The sequence below is a fragment of the Eublepharis macularius genome, chromosome 2 (genome assembly GCF_028583425.1).
Source record: "Eublepharis macularius isolate TG4126 chromosome 2, MPM_Emac_v1.0, whole genome shotgun sequence".
Classification (NCBI taxonomy): Eukaryota; Metazoa; Chordata; class Lepidosauria; order Squamata; family Eublepharidae; genus Eublepharis; species Eublepharis macularius.
This window is the reverse complement of record NC_072791.1, coordinates 107,199,212-107,219,874: the sequence shown is the minus strand read 5'-3', so window position 1 is coordinate 107,219,874 and position 20,663 is coordinate 107,199,212. Positions and strand designations below refer to the sequence as shown.

The 20,663-nt window shown below is 40.9% G+C and overlaps 1 protein-coding gene across 1 annotated transcript in view; it reads left to right on the top strand.

The window, feature by feature from the left end:
* Nucleotides 1-20,663, top strand: part of KIF18A (kinesin family member 18A) — a 141,460-nt gene that overhangs the window by 108,196 nt on the left and 12,601 nt on the right. The window contains exons 14-15 of the mRNA XM_054972147.1: nucleotides 1,856-2,345; nucleotides 4,833-4,937. Of these exons, the coding sequence (XP_054828122.1) occupies nucleotides 1,856-2,345; nucleotides 4,833-4,937 (595 nt within the window). The remainder of the gene's footprint in view (nucleotides 1-1,855; nucleotides 2,346-4,832; nucleotides 4,938-20,663) is intronic.

The following is a 20,663-nucleotide window of genomic DNA, read 5'->3' as shown; positions in this document are numbered from 1 at the left end:
CAAGTGCTACTTCATTGACCTGTCAGCATTGAATAAAGGGTTTTTATTTACTCAAAGCTGTGGTAATTTGTGATGGCTTGCAGTTTGTGAACATGTGTTGGCAATACTTGAGGTGGTGGTGGTTGTTTTTCTTTTTAGCTGGATTTACTGCTCATTTTTTATTACTTTTAATTTAATTATGAGCCATCTACAAAGCCTGAAAAGTATATAAAGATGAGTCAAAATGTTTGAAATGGGGTATAGTTTAGGTGGGTAGCCATGTTGGTCTGCAGTAGAACAACAGGATTTGAGTCCAGTGGCACCTTAGAGACCAACAAGTGTAAGCTTTTGAGAGTCAGAGTCTGAAGAAGGGAGCTCTGACTATTGAAAATTTACACTCTAAAAATCTTGTTGGTTTCTAAGGTACCACTAGACTCAAATCCTGTTGAAATGACATATGACAATATTTTTCATATATTGGGTCGGGGTTGGGGTGCTAAGCTTGTAATTGTACCTTGCTTAAAGTCAACCACTGAGTTTATGAAATAAATGAGATTTGAACTAGAGATCTGACTGGCAGATTATAAATTTTGGCAGATTCTTAAATATTGTTAGATTAGTAGCACAGGGTACACTCTACAGATTTTGCTACAGCTCTAGAGGTCATTGAGAGTATGTCCTCTGAAGTTCACTTAATATGGATCAGAAAATATTCCGCTTCTAAATATTAATGTTTCATAAAATTAATAACAATAAATAAATGCTATTTCCAGTTGTAATTAATATTTTTTCAAGTGATTACTTTGTGAAAGATACATGTATGTCGATTTGTAAACCAGGGATGGGGGGATGAAACCACAAATTCATCTAATAATCCAAATAATTGTTATAAATTTACATTCAGGTCAAATCAAAACTAAAACTGTTACTTATGTTTCTTGACACATGGTGGAAGGGATATTATGAACACTAATTTGACATGGAATTAGCAAGTAATAAGATGATTTCTGTGAAAGAGAGTTAAATTCTGTTAAATTAGATGACAAGACAGCCACGTTCTTGACCTATCCTGCATGGTTTTTTCCTTAAAATTAAACAGTGTAAGGGAGTGCATGCTATATTGTATTTACATTTTTAAAGGTATTATTCCAATAAAATAATCTCTGCATACAGCTTTGAATTTATTTGAATATAACATTTAAGCTACTCAAGTTTTTTTTCCTAAACAGGTATTTCCGTTAACTGATTCCCTCCCTATGGTTCTTTAATGGTTCTAAAGACTGGTTGCATCCTCTGCAAAATTTCCTCTTGCACAAGAAATTCAAAAAGGCCACAGTAGCAACTTGCACTTATCAAGTTTACTTTATTTCTGCTTGCAGGGGGAGGAGTTAGTTGCGTAAGATCAGTGTGGGTATATCATTGCATATATGAGCAGGAGATCTTGCACAATCTCTTCTGCAGAGGGACCTATGCTAAGTAGATTTCTTTTTCCATTTGTGCATCACTGATTCTAACCCATTAGTTGTAAAGTTTATCACTTCAGAAGATTGTCATTAAGATATAGGTTAGGTAAATGTTTTGGACAGAAACACTAGATTGCTGTTGCCAAGTACCTCAAATAATTTTCCGGTCAATAAAAAGGTACTAATTTACTGGTGAAATGAATAACCCAGGATTGGGGCTGTCATTTTTACAAAACTGTGTATATTATTCTTTTAGCCAAAGCTTTTGGAGACAGGTTAAAAGATTATGTATAAAAATTGATCAAAAAGATTTTTTTCCTCATCAGAAATCCCTCCTCAGGTTAGCAAAGATAAGTTCTAAATTATAAAAGTGTAGCACAATTATTTAAACAATATTATTTGTCTTGAACTAGGTACACCTTCAGGTATGTCATCAGAAAAAGTCAAAACAAATGTTCAACATGAGATACAGCACAAAATGCCTCCTCAGAAAAGAACAAGGCGGAAATTGATGGATTCTCCCCTGATGGCACAAAGTCCTGAACATTGCAGTCAGTCAAGTCCTAATCACTTGGTGGATTCCCTTAGCAAGGCACTTCGACCAATTGTATATACACCTGAGATTTGCAAGATGCCAAAAGAGGACCTGTATTCTGAGACTGTGGTAAAGCAAGCATTTCATACTGCAAACCTTCAAGAAAGAAGTAGTTGTACAGTACAAATCCAGGTACCATTAAAAGAGGAGAGCCATAAGGATATTGCATGCAACGTGAGTCCAGAGTGCCACATGAACTCCACAGTTACTCTTTATGAAAGTAACATAGGAAATTTAGATGAACCCTCTTCTGAAGAACAGGAAAGCAAGTCACATTCAACCAATACAGCCAGAAATGTTTTAGAAAGGTACTTTTATTTACTTGCTGTTCTGAGTTTAGCATGGGCTTCAGTTAATTTCACATATTGAGGTATGCTGGTAAACTCAAGAGTTTAAAGCCACTGAAACTTGTGCCTGAATTGATAAAATGTGATCAGGATCAATGATAGACTTGTCCTGTGTCTCTGTTGTTCAATCCCTTCATGAGCCCAAACTCTGGCAAAACAACTGTACGTTGGCAATAAGGCAAACAAAAACATTTCAGGGAGCATATTGCTAAAAACATTAAGACAGGCCCTAAACATTCCTTAAAATGCATCAGAAGCAAGCCATTCAAGGAGGTAGATAGATGACAAAAATGTGAAAGGTTTATTGAAAATGAATAGGGAGATTGCAGAATTGCTAAATGAAGTATTTGTATTGTTTTTCACTGCAAAAAACACTTGAGCCATTCTTTTTCAGGGAGGTTGTGACACTTCCTCACTGGAGTAGAGTTTGTTTCCTGTTCTTTAATCCCCACAAACAGTGCTGCCACAAAGGCCACACTGGATCCACATTCAGTTAAATCCCTGAATTTGGTAATTAAGGCCAAGCAGGATGAGCGTTACACCTGAAAACTTTAATCTCCAAGATCAGAAGAATTATTGGAGACAATGTTTTTTTTTAAAAAAATTAAAAATAAAACTTGATTTTACGAAAGAGAGAATTCAGAGCATTCAGTCATTTATTTGAACCCCCAGTTCAATAATTAAAAATGCAAAGTAAGTCAGAGGGAAAACTACAAAACGATAGCCTAATCCTGTATAATCTTATTGCTAGTATCTTCCCTTCCTAACCACCTCACCTTATTTATTAACCCGACCGGCCTTGCCTAGCCCTACCTAGAAATACCTAAAACGAACTACCTTTTTTCTTAAGTTCTTTTTAGTATATGTCTCCACCGTAATCGCATCCTTTCCTCCAGTCAGAACACTTTCATCCCCTGTCGTGTGCTGTCTCACATAGGAAGAACCAATCTCATTTAGTCACTCAAGAGTTATTTCACTTTACAAGCCTATACTTTCCACCCTCCCAGCTAACATCCTTACCTTTTAAACTGCCTGTCAATGACATAAATAAAACAAATACATTTTAAACTACCTGTCAAAGAATTATGTACTCAGTTACAACATTTATGGCACTTTTGTCTCAAGAAACCTAACCAATGGTCAACAGAAATAGACCCTCTGTGCCCTTATTCTTGCTAAAAGACTTATTCTACAGCATTAAAAGACAAAATCCCACTTCCCATAATTCATTGGATTGAGGATTTATAAAATTATCAACATTTGAGCATATTGCATATAGATGACGATTGCATATGGACTTTTTAAAAAGATATCAGGAGATGTTTTATAGAAGCTTATGTATAGAGTTGCCATCTTTGTTTTGTTGTTGTTTCTTTTCTTTCTTTCGGCTTTGCACAAATAAATTTTTAAACAAATGAAAAAAACATTTATGGCAATCTTACACACATTACGTCATAAGGGTCTGAAGAAATGAATCAAAAAGCGATGACAGTCTATTAGAAAATTAGCAAGTCACCACATCCAACTGGTCTATTGGGAACAAGGATTGCAGATGTTTGCCTTGTTCCCAACCTTCTAGGATTCTTTTCTGACCCCAGGAAAGTTCATTTCCACCATCATTGCAGAGCCAGTCATGGGAGGCAGGTTTCAGCCTGGGCCTCAAACTCAAAGGAGATCTCAAATTTTAAAAGAGTTTTTAATTTTTTTGGCATTTCATAAGTTTCACAACTTATCTTTATTTATACCATGTGTCATTTTTTTAAAAAAAATCTATTTATTATAGCAAGAGGCCTCACAAGCTGGAAGTGGCCCAGGCCTGATCATGGGAACTTTGTGGAGTTTACAAGTATACATGCAGTAGGAAAAATGGGGCAAAGTTGCCCTTTCCTCTCTCTTTCATCAGCTCAGCTTTCCTAAGGTTAGAAAGGACTGCTGGAGGGGAAGAGGACAAGGGGCTAAATCTGTATTCTGCTGAGAGGGCATTGGATTCAACCATCCAGTGTTTGAATGCTGGGTCACTCAGTGAAATGCACTGGTTGTATAGTCAGAAGAGACAAAAGTGTAGTTGCAATGCTAGAATGAGACTGGGGAGACCCAAGTTCAGATCACCACTCAGCCATGAAGCTCACTGGGTGATATTGAGCCATTTGCTCTTAAGCTTCTCCAAGCAACTGTTTGTGCTCTCTGCAGTGGCTTGTGGAGGGACAAAATAGAAGCCTTTCCATTAAATGTGCAGAGAAATTCTTTGATGAAAATATGCATGCCAATAGCAGTGCTGGTGATTTTTCAAAAAGAGATTCTGAAATCTGGGAAACTGCTACTGTCTATATTCATATTGCTTTCTGTTTTCAGTTTATTACCAGTTCTCTTTTTCTACATAAAAAATTAAAAGTATATAATTCAAATAAATAATCAGTGCATTTTTCACAATCCTTTTTATTATTTCAGACTTGGCCTTCCTTCCTTGTTAAATAGACACCCAGGTCCTATACATGAGAGACCATCTTACATGGCAATGACGTCTGCTGCTGAGAGAAAAAGAAAATTGTTAAAGTAAGTAATGCTTTGTGTCAGGATACTAAGTGTTCAATGCAATATTCTCATTTAGCTTCTCATCAGTGAAATTTATATGAAGAGAATGTCCACACCAGGGGTGTGCAGGGCCAGGGTGATTCAGAATTCCCAAATCAGAAAAAAAATCCAGAATAAAGGGAATCCGAAGCAGCAAGCCACTTTGGAATGCCCGATTCAGAAAGATTCAGGTTTGCTTCGTAAAGATTTGGCTATTATTCTCTTTTTTAAAAAAATAAATTTTATTGGATGGTTATCATACATAGTGTTAATACATACTAATTATCCCCTATATAGTGTATGCTCCCCACCCCTCCCCTCCCCCTTTCCTCTATTGACTTCCAACAGCACTACAACCCCCCGTTTCTGTTCCAAATACTATCTCTTAGTTGTCATTTTAAACTTAATGGTAAGGAATTACAGTATGTCTTATCTTACTTAATAACACTCAAAAGACCATAATTGTCCTTTAACATCCCATCTTTTTTCTAAGTATTTTTTCAATTTCCCCTAGTCCTCAAAAAATTCCTTTGGATCTTGCTCTCTCAGTTTCCTTGTTAATTTGTCCATTTCCGCCATATATAGCGCTCTTTGTATCCACTCTTCAGTTTTCGGTATTTCTTCTTTCTTCCAATATTGTGCATACAAAATTCTTGCCGCCGTTGTCATATAGTACAGTATTACTCTATCCCTTCTATTAATATCTTCTAAATGCAAAGATAACAATAACATTTCTGGATTCTTAACTACATTATTTTGGAGTATTAAGGACATTTCAGTACATATTTTAGACCAAAAGTCTCTAGCCTTATCACAAGGCCACCACATATGAAATAGAGAATCTTCATGCTCTTTACATTTCCAACACTTGTTGGATAGCTGCTTATTAGCAATGGCTAACTTTTTCGGTGTTAAATACCATCTATATATCATTTTATAGCCATTCTCTTTAATACTGGTACGTGTTGAAATTTTTAAAGTATTTTTCCACAACTGTTCCCATGCCTCCACCATAATCTCATTGTTACAATTTATTGCCCATTTTACCATTTGAACCTTAATTGTCTCATCTTCAGTATACCATTTTAACAATAATTTATACATTTTGGAGATTATTTTGTTGTTATCCCCCAATAAAAGTTCTTCTGATTCTGAGTTTTTATTTCTAAAGCCTGCCTTCCTTTGATCTGATTCAAATAAGTCTTTAATTTGTTGATATTGCAGCCAGCCATATTTAAATGGTAGTTCTTCATTTGATTTAAGTTTCAGCTCGTTGTTTTCGGTTTTAAATAGTTCTTTATAAGTAAGCCATTCATCTCCTTTATGTTCCAAATTCGGGTTAATTACTTCTGCTGGAACAATCCACATTGGTTTCTCTTGTTCTATAAATTTTTTGTATTTTAACCAAGTTAACAATAGATTTCTTCTCAAGTAATGGTGTTGGAACATTTCGTCCATTTTATACTTATCATACCATGAGTATGCATGCTATCCAAAAAGTTTGTTATAACCTTCCAAATTTAACAACTTATGATTGGATAAGGACACCCATTGTTTTAGCCATACCAAACATATTGCTTCATGGTACAATCGAAAATCAGGTAATTGCATGCCACAGGCCATTATTCTCTATGGGGAAAATGCTCCTGGCTTTCCGGGAGCCAGGGGAGGGCAATTTCTTTAGGAAGCAAACCAAACTTGGTGGGGACCTTCTCCTAACTCTCCTGTAATGACCCCCCAAATTTCAGAAAATTTGGACTTCGGGGAGCCATGTTATGGCCCCTCAAAGAAAGTACCCCCATCCTCCTCCACTCTCCATTATTCCCTATGGGGAAAAACAAGTGAATTTTCTAGGTGGCTTTGGGTGGCAAAATGCACCCAATTTTCAGGGGACCCTCCTACCTCTCCTCCCACCCTCCAAGTTTCAGGGAGATTGCACTTTGGGGGCCATCTCATGGCCTCCCAAAGGTGGTTCTCCCACCCCCACACTATTCAATTCTTTCTACTGCAGGGAAAACTTCCACACAGCAGAAACACATGGATTGGGGCTACCAATGGCCACAGCCACAGCCCGGCTACACCACACACCCCAATCAACCCATCAGAAGAACCACACACACCCCAAAACCTAACCACCCCTGCAGTAACTGGCCAGTCACAAGAATACATGGAATGTGGCATCTATGGCCACAGGCCTAATCCCCCTTTAAATCTACCCCCCAACTGCCCCACAGACCCAAAGTCATTCTCCCCCAAGTTCCCTGCCAACCTCAGAGCACACTGGGCAGCCACTCCCCATTGTTCCCTATATTGGGAACTTTTAAAGTCTTTCCCAGGGCAATTACGCACAGGCCAGGGGTGCCACAGTGGAGGGTACACTCGTGAGTGCAAGTTTGTCCCTGGAAAAGCACACCTGAACCACAGACACCCTCCCCAAAGTTCCCCCACCACCCTCAGAGCAGGCTGCTCAGCCACTTTCCATTGTTCCCTATGATGGGAAATAACCTTCATACCAGAGAATAACACACATTGAATAAAGTTTAAAAAAAATATTTTTTAACTTTCAGTTACAGCTTTAAAGGCACACTAGTGTGACACATCATAACAATCTCCCACACAATAATACCTCAGCTTACTTTAAATCAGAGAATCACACAAACACAATTACTTGCGAAAACACTTTATTTCTTTACTGGATTTAAGTTACACAGCATGAAGGCACAACACAAGACATCACACCAGTCCCCCACACAATAGTACCTCAGCTTACTTCAAATCAGAGAATCTGTCAGTTAAGGTCCTTATACTATGGTAGGCAAACCTCTATACCCCCACATCAAGCCCACTGAAGTTCTTGGTTGAAAGGCTTTATTCCAGAAAATAAGCATTGTCCATAGATGGGAAAATACATGAAGACAACAAATCTAAACAAGTCTGGCATACACCTCTGGCCAAGGCCACAGTGCTGACTGAGACAGCCTCAGAAGTGATAACAGGTGTCCCAAGCCTTTGAAAGGAAGTTAGATTAAAACAACTGCAATATATAACATCAAGGCACAGCAAAGTCATTTGGCAATCAATGCACAGCTATGGTATAGCAACTTGTGGCATGAATGGGGCCCAATCATGACAGATTCAGAAACACACACACACACAGTTTCTTTCAAAAACACTTTATTTCTAAGGATTTTGAGAATAAAAACCCAGAACTCTGCTGCACCAAGAACGAAGAAAAGGAGGAGCCGGAGGGGGGGGGGAGGAGGAGAGCATCGCAACAGCAGTTGCACAGAGAGAATTGCGTCCGGGACCTAGAAGGGGGAGGAAAGTTTAATTAGAATTTGAAATGTTTATTCTCTGTATGATTAACCACTCCATCATTATTTTATGGAGCTATTTTTGTATTATGACAGTATGAAGGGAAACATTGAAGTGTAGTGTTTAGTGTTTGTAGTTCATTCCCCCCCTTTTCTTTTTCCACCCCCCCCTTTGTCCCTTCCCTCTCCCCTTTTCTTGTGATAGTTTTGTGTAGTGTTTTGTAGCTATGAAAAATAAAAAATTTATTAAAAAAAAAAAACACTTTATTTCTTGGCACAGCATGAAGGCAAGCATCCATTCCTCCCAAACCAAAATGAAAGGGGGGGCCCTCTTGCAACTTAGTCCAGCAGAACCATTGTCATTTCCTACAGTTGGGCTTTCAGTTCAGCCAGTGGGGAAACACCAGCAGAACAGTACCTAGCCACAAGCACAACACAATGGCATTTGTGGAGCACAGTTACAGTGTTTCTCCCCCCACCCCTGCCAGCTTCAGCCTGAAATGGAAAACACCTGTGAGCCAGTGATGTAGCCTTCATCATCAGCTGGCCCTCACCCGCATCATCCCAACCTGCCCCACTCCTCCCCCACCCCTTCAACATGAACATTTTAACAGCATGCAATAACATTAGAAAACATTTAAAAACATTAAATAACAGCATAGCTAGTCTCACTAACCTAACCAGTCCCTATCTGACCTATCTCTCCCTCCAGTGGCAATCAACATTTCTGGAGCATGTTGTTATTTATCAGAATTTGTGCCTACGGGGTCTGTGACAGTTTTGGGTCATTTTTTTAATTCCTGGTTCGGGGGGAGCCAAATTGCAAGGTGCATTCCCTTTGCCACTGAGCCCCATCCTCCTCCTGCTGGCCATTTTTATCTAATTCTACAAGTTTAAAGTAAGGGAGAGCGTGATTCCCCAGGTCCTAGACTCGCAGAGAATGCAAGCCACAAGGAGGGCTCACCTCAGTCACTCTGGAAATCTACTCCTGAGAAATCAAAGAGCAGAGAGTTGACCTTCAGGAAGACCAACTGCTCAACTCTCCATGGGAGAAGGTGAGAACGATGTGGGCTGACAATGTTGCCCGAATAGGAAAAGACACACTCACTCTCCACGCTCATTGGAGGGCATGAGAGGAGCCGCTGTGCCTCGAGGGAGAGGTCCGGCCACACCACTTCCTTCTTGGCCCAGTAGCTCCGGATCAGTGGACAGCAACTTGCAGGGCTCTGCAAGGTAGTCCCTGACCACTGCCTCTGCCAAATCCTCTCTCACGCGACTCACGATGCCCAAGGGCCCGCCAGAGCATCTCCATGGACATTCCAGCGATGGCCGCGGGGGGAACCTGCTCAGAAGGGGCATGAGAGGGACCTGCAGGGCTGGGTCCCCCCGCCCATCCCCTCTGATGACAGGTGGCCCCTCTTGGCCTACCTATGCCTTACCCGTGAACAGAGGGCATCTCTGGCTTGGGTGAGGTACCCGTCCCGCTCAGCAAAAGTGCCCTTAATGCGCGGGTCGCACATGTTCACCAACATGTACTACTCCTTCTGCGTGAGAGAAATTAGCCTGGCACCTATGCCCTGTTGCAGCCTTCTCACAAACATGCACACCGCTGGAACAGTGTCAGCACGTGGTGTGTCTGGGTCTACAAAAGGGGCCAGTGAACTCTGTAGCATATGCACCAAAGGAATGACCAGACCCAGGGTCGCCGTGACTGACAAGACAGATACAGTGAAGTCCTTGAAAGGCTTCAGGACCTCCACTGTCTGGGTGATGGTGAGCCAATCCTCCCGGCTGAACTCACCCACCTGACTCACAGCATCGCTGTCTGAGAGCCATGCCTGGAGTGCGGCCTGCTGCTCCACCAAGCGCTCAAGCATGGCACAGGTGGAGTTCCAGTGAGTGACTACATCAGAGATCAGGACGTGCTCCGGCACACCTGTCCTGGTCTGCTTCTGGCGCAGTTCGTGAGTGGATGTCATGCTGCGCAAGAAGTGACTCGTGAGCCTCCGACATTTCTGCAGGAGATACCGGAAGTGATGAGCTGCGGGGTTCTGGGGAGGAGCCCACCCCAAGCGCATCTTTCACCACTAGGTGAAGTTTGAGCCGCACAGTAAATGCGCTCATGGCTCACCTGATGCGCTGCTGCCCTCATGTTGCTGCCACCATCCGTCACCATCCCATGGTGACGGGGCCCTCGCCTATCCAGCTATCCAACTCCCTGCTCAAGGTGGCAGCGATGCTCTGCCATGTGCAACACATCAAGAACCTCAGTGTGGAGCAAGGCCTTGCAGTAGCCGGCCCAGCAGTCTCTCATCCTCCCCTGCCAGATTCCAGATGTCAGAGATAATGGGAGCCCCACACTGCACAGGGGAGGCACTTATATGCCCTTCAACAGACACCTCCTGTGAGATGCTCGGGCCAGACACACCGTGTCCCACTCTCAGCTGGGCAGTTGGAGGTGGCTGAGAATGAAGGGGCTGAGATGTGGGCTTTCCCACCAGTCTCTTCCTCTTCCTCCAGCACCCTCCTGCACAGTCATTTTTTTTGTTTTTTGTTTTTTTTGAAAAATTTTTATTGGGTTAGAATCCATTATTTTCACATTTACATTCAATTTTCCCCAATTTTGTCATCACTAACCCCCTCCCTTTCCCCCCCTTTTTGTTGACTTCCAACAGCTTTCCAACCCTTTGTCCCCTTTCCCTTACTTTTATTAGCTTCCTCTATCTAAAACAAATATATATTCTCCATTATTCTAAGCAGTACATCCTTAACTATTTTTAACATTGTATGCCCAAACTGTAAGTCTTTGTTTCCATCTTAGATAAACAATTTATCCCATTTTTCAATTTCAAATATTTCTATATATCATAAACCATATAGATCATACATTCATTTATATCAAACAATTTGACTTATTCTCTATATATTACTCATTCTATCTTTTTATAATAATTCTATATATCTCTCCTCACGTAGTCAATCAATTTGACCCATCTATATCTTCAGACATTCAGTTTGGTACAAAACTTACCAGAAAGAAAGAAAATATTGCTAGATAGTCAATCCTTATATTTAGTCCTTATAATTAATTATTTTCTCTATGTTCTGTTTGTTAACCTATATATATCTATATTAATCTGACTGCTTATTAATTCGCATTTATCTCTTCTCCCCCCGGTAAAGTCTCCCCCCTCTACTTCAATGCTTCAGTAGTTCTCAAACTGCCACAGTTTTCCTCCCACCTCCCATTTCTTCTCCAGATATTGTTTCAGCTTCTCCCAGTCTGTGTTGAACTGCCCTGAGTCCAGATCTCTCAGTTTTCTTGTCATCTTATCCATTTCAGCCATATACAGCAATTTGTAAATCCAATCTTCAATAGTTGGCACTTCTTGTACTTTCCATTTTTGCGCATACAAAAGTCTAGCTGCTGCTGTCATATAAAATATCAACGTCCTGTATTGGGCTGGAATTCCCTCCATTCCCAAGTTCAGTAGCAGGAGTTCTGGGTTCTTATTAATTTGAAATTGTAAAATTTCACTCATTTCTCTTATTATTTCCCCCCAGTACTGCCTAGCTACCTCACACGACCACCACATATGATAGAGGGAGCCCTCATGCTTCTTACATTTCCAGCATTTATTAGAAGTATTCAAATTTCCTAGCGCAATCTTCTTTGGTGTCATGTACCAACGATAGATCATTTTGTAGATGTTCTCTTTAATATTAGTACATGTCGTTGTCTTCATTGTAGTTTTCCACAAGTATTCCCATGCCTCCATTGTTATTTCTTTATTAAAGTTTATAGCCCATTTCACCATTTGTGTTTTAACTATCTCATCCTCGGTATACCACTTCAACAGTACTTGGTATACCTTGGATATTCTTTTCTTATCTTCTTTAAGAAGGGTCTGCTCTAGTTCCGAATTCTCTATTCGTATACCTCCCTTTACAGAGTCCGAATTATATAAGTCTCTGATCTGTCTATACTGGAACCAGTCGTAGTTAGGTGATAGTTCCTCTTGTGTCTTTATTCTGAGTTTGGATGCTTCAGTTTTAGTTATTTCTTTGTACGTTAAACATTGTTGTTCATTATCAACAGCTCTCGGGTCTATCACCTCATATGGAACCACCCACAAAGGAGTTCCTTCTTGTAGATAAATTCTGTACTTCTTCCAGATTATGTATAGACTTCTCCTAACAAAGTGATGCAGGAACATCGAGTTGACCTTTACTTTGTCATGCCATAAATATGCGTGCCATCCAAATATTTTTTTATATCCCTCTAGGGCTAATAGTTTTTTGTTCCTTAATGTCATCCATTCTTTCAACCAAACTAGGCAGATTGCATCGTGATAAAGTCTCAGATTGGGCAGTTGCATTCCGCCTCTTTCCTTTGCATCTTGTAAAACTTTCACTTTCACTCGAGGCTTCTTGCCTGCCCAAACAAAATCTGATATTTTCCTCTGCCATTTTTCAAATTGTTTGGAGTCTCTGATGATTGGTATTGTCTGTAGCAAAAACATTACTCTTGGTAACACATTCATCTTAACTGCTGCAATCCTACCCAACCATGACAAATTCAATCTATTCCATTTAATCAAGTCTCTCTCTGAGTCCATAGTTTTTCATAATTGTTTTTGAATAGGTCTATGCTCTTTGCAGTTAATTCAACTCCCAAATATTTCACTTTACTTGTTACTTCACAATCCGTTGTTTCCATCAACAATTGTTGTTTCTGCTTAGTCATGTTTTTGCATAGTATCTTTGACTTCTTTTTGTTAATGAAGAAACCTGCCAAGTCTCCAAACTCCTTGATCTTATCTATCACTCTTGGCATGTTCTCCAACGGGTCCTCTACAATTAACATTATGTCATCCGCAAATGCTCTGACCTTATATGAATAGTCCTTTATTTTTATTCCACGAATCTCCTCATCTTGACGTATTTGTATCATCAGAATCTCCAATACTAAAATGAACAACAATGGAGATAACGGGCAACCTTGTCTTGTTCCTTTACTTATCGTCAATTTCTTAGTCAATTCATCATTCACCACGATTGCTGCAGTCTGGTCTCTGTAAATTTCCTTAATTGCTCTGATGAATCTTTCTCCCAATTGTAGCTTTTCCATAGTGGCAAACATAAAGTCCCAGTTTAAATTGTCAAACGCTTTTTCAGCGTCTACAAAGAAGAAACCAACCTCTTTGTCACAACGCTTGTCATAATATTCAATAGCATTGATCACTGTCCTTAAATTGTCTCTTATTTGTCTGTCTGGCAAAAAGCCTGCTTGTTCCTCCTCTATAACTTCCGAGAGCCACCCCTTCAATCTCTCCGCCAATATCTTCGCAAAAATTTTATAGTCATTATTGAGTAGCGATATAGGTCTATAATTTTTCACGTTAGTCAGGTCTTGGCCCTCTTTTGGGATCAATGATATATTCGCTTCACTCCAAGTGTCTGGAATCCCTTGATCCCTTAAAACCCCATTCATCACCTCTTTTAGGAATGGTGCCAGTTCATTAGCCATTGTCTTATAAAATTTAGCCGTAAGTCCATCTGGCCCTGGCGCCTTTCCTAGATTTGCAGATTGTATTGCCTTACTTATTTCCTCGTCAGTTACTTCACTGTTCAACTTATTTCTCCAAGCTTCCGAAATTTCTGGGAGTTTGGTTTTCTCCAAATATGACGCTATTGATACTTTGTTTACTTCTTTTTTATTATACAGCTTAGCGTAGAATTTATAAAAGGCTCTACTAATGGTAGTCTGCTCCAAATACGTTTTGTTATCTTCACAAATTTTATTTATTATTTTCTTTTCCCTTTTCTTCTTCAATTGCCATGCCAGGTACTTCCCAGGTTTATTAGCACCCTCAAACGCTTTTTGATTCAGTCTTTTAAGATTCCACTCCAATTCTTTGTTGCTCATTGCTGTTAGCTGTTCTTGAAGTATTTTAATTTCCTGGTATACCTTCTTTTTCCCTGGTCTCTTTTTTAGCTGTATTTCTTTGGCTTTTATTTTCTCCTCAGTCTCTCGTCTTTTCTCCTCTTTCTTCTTTCTTGCTCTACCATTTAAATCCATTAGTATGCCCCTTACAACCGCCTTGTAAGCATCCCAAACTTTATTGGTTGGTACTTCTTTATTCACGTTGTATTGTATAAAAAACTTTGTCTCTCTTCTCAATATTTCCATATTCTCTCTTTCCTGTAACAAGTCCTCATTTATTCTCCATGCTTTCCTTTTTCTCCTTTTTCCAAATTTCCACATAATTGGGTTGTGATCTGAGCCTACCATCGGCATTATTTCTACCTCCTTAGTCCATAACGCTAAGTCTTTTGAGGCCCAGATCATATCAATTCTTGATAATGTAAAATGCCTTGCAGAATAGAAAGTAAACTGTCTGCTTTTAGGATATTCTCTCCTCCATACATCTTCAAGAGTCTCTTGTTGAATCAACTCAAAAAAAAGCTTTGGTAATAGTCCTCTTTTCTTTTGTGCCGTTGTAGTCTTTTTGTCTAGTTCCAAGTCTGTCACTCCATTGAAGTCTCCAGCAAGAATTATCTGGTCATATGCAAGATCGTCTAAATGCTTCCTTAAATCCTCAAAGAAGCTTTCTTTTGCACCGTTAGGTGCATAAAGTCCGACTACCAACACTCTCTTTAAATTCCAAATACATTCCACTGCTACAAATCTAGCTTCCACATCTCTCATAACAAATTTTGGCTGTAGCTCCTCTTTTATGTACAACACCACTCCTCTTTTTTTCTTGTTGGAGGCCGCTACAAATTCTTTGCCCAGTTTTCCGGATTTTAAATATTTTACATCCTGTTTTCTAATATGGGTCTCTTGCAAACAAACAATATCACATTTTTGTTTTAGTAGCCAGTGAAAAATATTTTTCCTCTTATTCGGTGAGTTTAGTCCATTTACATTCCAAGATAATACTTTACACTCCATACTCATGATCTTGTTGGTAAGTCTTTTTCATTGTCCTTAATAAATCGCTCCATCTCTCGCTCAGATCTGATGCGTTTTTTGGCCCCTCCAAACTCAAAAGACACTCCTTCCAGTAACTCCCATCTGTACCTGATTTTCATGTCCTTCAAAATCTGAATTAGCACTTTATATTTTTTCCGGTCCAATAACACTGATCTGGGCAGTTCCTTCATTATAATGATCGTCTTGCCATCAATCTCCAATGGATCTTGAAACTGTTTTGTCACAATCCTCTCTTTCATATTTCGTGTTGTAAACTGCACAATCACATCTCTTGGTAGTTTCCTTTGGGTTGCTATTCTCGAATTAACACGGTATGCCACATCTAGGATAGCCACAACTTCCTCCTCCTCCTTCCCCAGGTATTCAGCCAACACCTCAGTCATCTGTTCTTGCGCTGACTTTCCTTCCACTTCTGGCAAGCCACGAAAACGTAGCTGCTTCTCCATATGTTTAGTTTCTGCAACTGACATTCTCCCCTTCACCAATCTCATCTCTGTTTGTTGCGTGTCTGCTAAATTCTCCATCGCGTCTTCTACTGTTTTAACTCTCTGCTGCGTTCCTTGTAATTCACTTCGTATTGTTTCCATACCTTTTTTCACTTCTGACAGCTCCGATTTTACTGTCTGTGTAACCTCTTTAACCTCTTTTATCAGCTCCAATTTCGTGTCCTTAAGTTCTTTAATCATATCTAAAAGTTTTTTGTCCAGGTTTTTATCCAGGTTTTCTATTGCCGATTGCCACTCTTTTTTTGACATCGTGGGGCTTGCTTTAGCTCGCTCCCACGAATCCGCTCTCTTCCTTAACTCCGTGGCGTAAAATTTAACGTTTTTCTGTTTTAAATGTCCCGGTCTTCTTATAAAAATTAGATTTTAAAGAGTCCAAAATGTCGGGCGTCTTTTCTCTATGGTTTCTCTATGATTTTGTGATCCAAGATGGCCTACTTCCTCTTCCGCTGAAGCCGCGACCCTTCCCCTTTCAAAAATGGCGATTCCCTACTTCCTGCCCTCCAGCAAGGGCCGCTTCTCTCCAGCCACTCTATTGTTATTACGCACTTCCTGTCTCCCGTCTTCCCACAGCAGATCTCGCGATGGTGTCTTTTTCTCACAGCTCCAAAGCCACAGGTATTCAAAACAATAGTCCAATTTCTTTAATAACTTCTTTAAACTTAGTCTCTTTTCAAATACAATTCCTGCCGAGTCTTCCCCTCCTTTTCACTAGTCTGTTGCAGTTTAAAAATCTACTTTTTTTCCTCTCTGTTTTTATCAATCTGTCCCATATCAGAAGATAATGATCTTTACCTTCTCTTCACTTTTCTCGGGTTGTAATCGCTGTTTCGATTTTAAGTTCTCCTCTCAGCTTCTTCCCCCAATCGAAGCTTGGGTATGTAAGTCTTATGCCAGCCGAATTGGCCCCAAAACTGCCGCAGAGATTATAGCCGACCCGTCGCAAGGTGGGACCTCAAGGATCGGGAGGGGACCCGTTGTGTAGAGCCCCCCCTCGTCCGAGATCTAGCTCACCCTAGGGTCTTCAGCGTTCTTTGCCTGCTCCCCGCCTGAGAGCAGTCGGCCGCGGGCTATTTTCACCCCACCGGCCGGTTAAAACGGCAGTCCGGTCAGCTCCGCAGGTGGAGCTGCATTAGACCTCCATGAATCCCAAACCGGAAGTCCCTCCTGCACAGTCATGAGAGGCCTGCTGCTGGCCTAAGAAAAAATGGGAGGAATGCCCAGAAAGGTGTTCCTTCAACATCCTCCAGGTTCCTGGGGTAAGCAGGAATGCAGGGAAAGTCATGTGTCCTACGTTCATCCCAGGAGACACCACATGCTTCCCCTCCTCCAGCAGCTGGGTCTCAACTGCAGGACAAGGGGGAGCCTCAGCAGCAGGCCCCTGCCCAGTGCCAGCCCCTGCCTCAAACATCTGGGTTGAGGGTGGCCCTCCAGCAGCTGCCTCAGGAAAGAGGGCCTTGCAAATCCTCTTCCTGTCACCAGAAGCCAGGCTGGTGAAAGGCAGCAATGCAGGGGAGGGCCTCCTCTGTTCAGATTGGGAGACAGCTGCAGCACTCCCCCTCCCCTCCACCCCTCTAGACTTACCACTTGCCTTTTCCCCAGGGCCCCTCTCAGCTTTCCTATCAATCATTCCTTAAACCTAAGCTAACTACCTGATTAATAAAAACCCCAAATTTATGAAGTTTTTTCAAATATCTACCCTATCTATCTATTTCTAAGTCTTTATTTCTTGTGGCCCTATTACTATTGGAGATGGTCTGTTAAATATCTTTTTAAACAACCCTATTTATTTTTGGGACTCTAAACCTACCAAACAGCTAAATTCCTCTTCAGGAATCAAGCTGGCCCTAAACCCCAATATAAATGAAGGCCTATCACACAACTACTATGCCCTGCCTTGGCTCTAAGGGTGCCTGAGATGGACAGGGAAGCCTTACTTAAAGAGGAACTGCTAATGGGCAGCCTATTTGTGTGTGTGTGAGTGTATAATGAACAGAACTTAACTAGATTTTTTCCTAATGACGCCTACTTAATGGGGAAAACTAATCTTTGTTCCCTAACTATTTTAGAGGACAATATTAGTAAACGACACACGACAGCAGCCTACCACTACCCTACCTAACTCCACACTATTTAAATCTAAAGTAATTATGAGGAAACCTAAGTTAACTTAACAAACACAGCTATAACTGCGAACACAAACAACCCAACAAGCAGAACAACAGTAGCAACTAGTGAACAAGAAAACTTAACTGTAAAACGCAAACTCTGAGGAACACCAATTCTAACAACTGTAAAATTTGCAAGACAACTAACAACAGTTAAAACCACCTAGACCCCCAAGCCAGCCCCTTCTGAACCCCTACTCCCCTACACACATTGCACAGATCAAAGAAGTAATAAGCAAATTTAATTGAAATTAAAAACTCAGGCCCAAACCCCTTAAACACTGCAAATAAAATCAGAACCCACAAGCAAGCCCCCACCTAAACCGGAACTAGAACTAATTGTATAAACAAATATAGAACCATTAATAAAATTAAATAGCTAAGCACTCCCCCCCCGCCCCACACAGAGTCCCACTCTCTCACTCCAAAACAAGCCACACACACAGAAAACTTAAAAAGCACTGTCAAAAACTTTAATGCACTCACACAAGTTCACACCAACACCACAGCAGCAGTAATAAAATTAAATTGCTAAGCCCCCCCACACACACACACACAGTCCCACTCACTAACTCCAAAAGAAGCCACAAACAGAAAACTTAAGCACATATAAAACACTTAATAATAGTACTCTCAATCCCTCCTAAACACAACTCAGCAACACAACAGCAATTACACAACAGTTAATAAAATTAAATGGCTAAGCCCCCCACCACACACACAGTCCCACTCACTCCGAAACAAGCCACATACACAGAAACCCCAGACAATACAAGAAGGCTAAGCTAAAAAAAAATTCCTCCCCCCCCCCAAATCAGGGCCTAGAACAGACACTCAAGCCAAACACAATCAAACCAAGGAATGCCACAATAAAGCAGGAAACCCTATTCAATCCCTTCCAAACTAACAAGACCAAAATATTAAAGCAAAAGTAACAAACTCAGTCCAAGCGCCCCCCCCCCCCCTCAAATCAGGCCCCAGAGCAGACTAGTCAAACACAATATCACACAAGGCCACAAGCAAGCAGGATATTTTTTTAAAAAAAAAGTAAAATGCAAACTTAAAAAAAACTCCCCTATCCCCCCCAACCGCCCCCTCCACCAAAGAGAAAAGAACCCTGAGAGTCAGCGACTCTCCTACCAGTTAGATGGATCTCAGATGCAGGTCCAGTCAGCAGCGCAGCAGGCATCCAGCAGCAGGGCAGGGAATCCAATCCAGAAGTCCTCCTGCAAGCAGGCCAGCCAAGTCACTCTCACAGCCCCCGCCAGACAGAAAGAAGCAAACCAGCTGAAAGCAGGTACCAGTCTCTCAAAGTCTCTAGGGCAGGGCAGGGCAAAGTGGAAGCTAGCTAAAGGCAAGCCTCCAATTTAAAGTACTCTCCTTCCAGAGAATCCCCATTGCCTGGAAGGAGAATGCTGGTACAGGATTAGACACTCCTAACTCTCCCTTCCCTGATCCCCTTCCTTCTCCCCCATCTACTCCTAGACAGTGTCACTCCCTCCTCACCCCTACCATCCTGTAAGTTTTGGAGCAAATTCAAGCTTCCTGCCAATTTTTAAGAAATGGGAGGGGGACGGAGGAGGTTGTAGTGAGTCACTCACTCCTTCTCCCCCTCCCCTCTCCAAAGAAAGAGCGGGAAGCTTGAATTTGTAGCAGAACATTGCCGGCTGTTTGCAAATGCAAACGCAAACAGCCGTCAATGTACTGTTGCTGGCTGCCCTGAAGCTTTCCGAAGCAACCTGAATTGCTTCTGAAAGCTTTGCGTCAGTATTTCCGAATCGGATTCCCGAAGCGCACACGCCTACTCCACACTGTGGTTTTAAAGACTGATGTATATTCATTTTGTGCACCATAAGCCTGTCAGTACTCTTTTTTTTTGAAAACATTTTTTATTGGGTTAGAATCCATTATTTTTACATTTACATTCAATTTTCCCCAATTTTTTCATCTCTAACCCCCTCCCTTTCCCCCCCCCTTTTTGTTGACTTCCAACAGCTTGTCAGTACTCTTGATTTTAACCTCCTTGACATTAATGTCCCTGCAGCCCTCACCACCGGGTCGCTCACTGAGTTGATAATGGGGGAAAGGTTCTGTTTTTCAAGTCACTCATCCAGTGTGCCAGATTGATGTTTCTGTGGTGAACTTTATAACTTACACAGATAAAATCAAAATGAAGATGGCAGTTGCTCTTCCACTCATTCATTCATTGATGTTTGAGAATCTCAGTGTTCGTTTCAAACTGAGCAAGCTTCTAGCTCTCATGGGATTAAGTTTTTAAAAGATAAAAAAGTATCATCTGAAGATTTTGAGACTACAGGAAATCTGGAGGAGAATTCTGTTGGTCACCCCTTCCACGGTTTCTTGTCCTTTCTGGTGAAGATCACACTGACTTTGCCCTTTTCCAAAATCTTTCAAAATCTCGTTATTGCTTTCCCTGATGGCACAGTTTTATAGTTACATCAGAGTATAGCTGAAAGCACAGTCTTAAAATTATCACAATTTTGGTTGATAATGATCATAGATTTATGACACCACCTAATTCTGACTTAGATAACAAAGTAACATCCACTGATGTGTGAAAATGAAATAAATTCATGTTTGCAGAATCTGCTTTTTGTCACATTTTTGTCTTGTCCTGTACTTTAACATTCCTATCATCAAGGTCCTTTAAAAAGCCTTTTTATAATTCAGTAAATGGCAAAGAAATTGCTTTATCTAGGTAG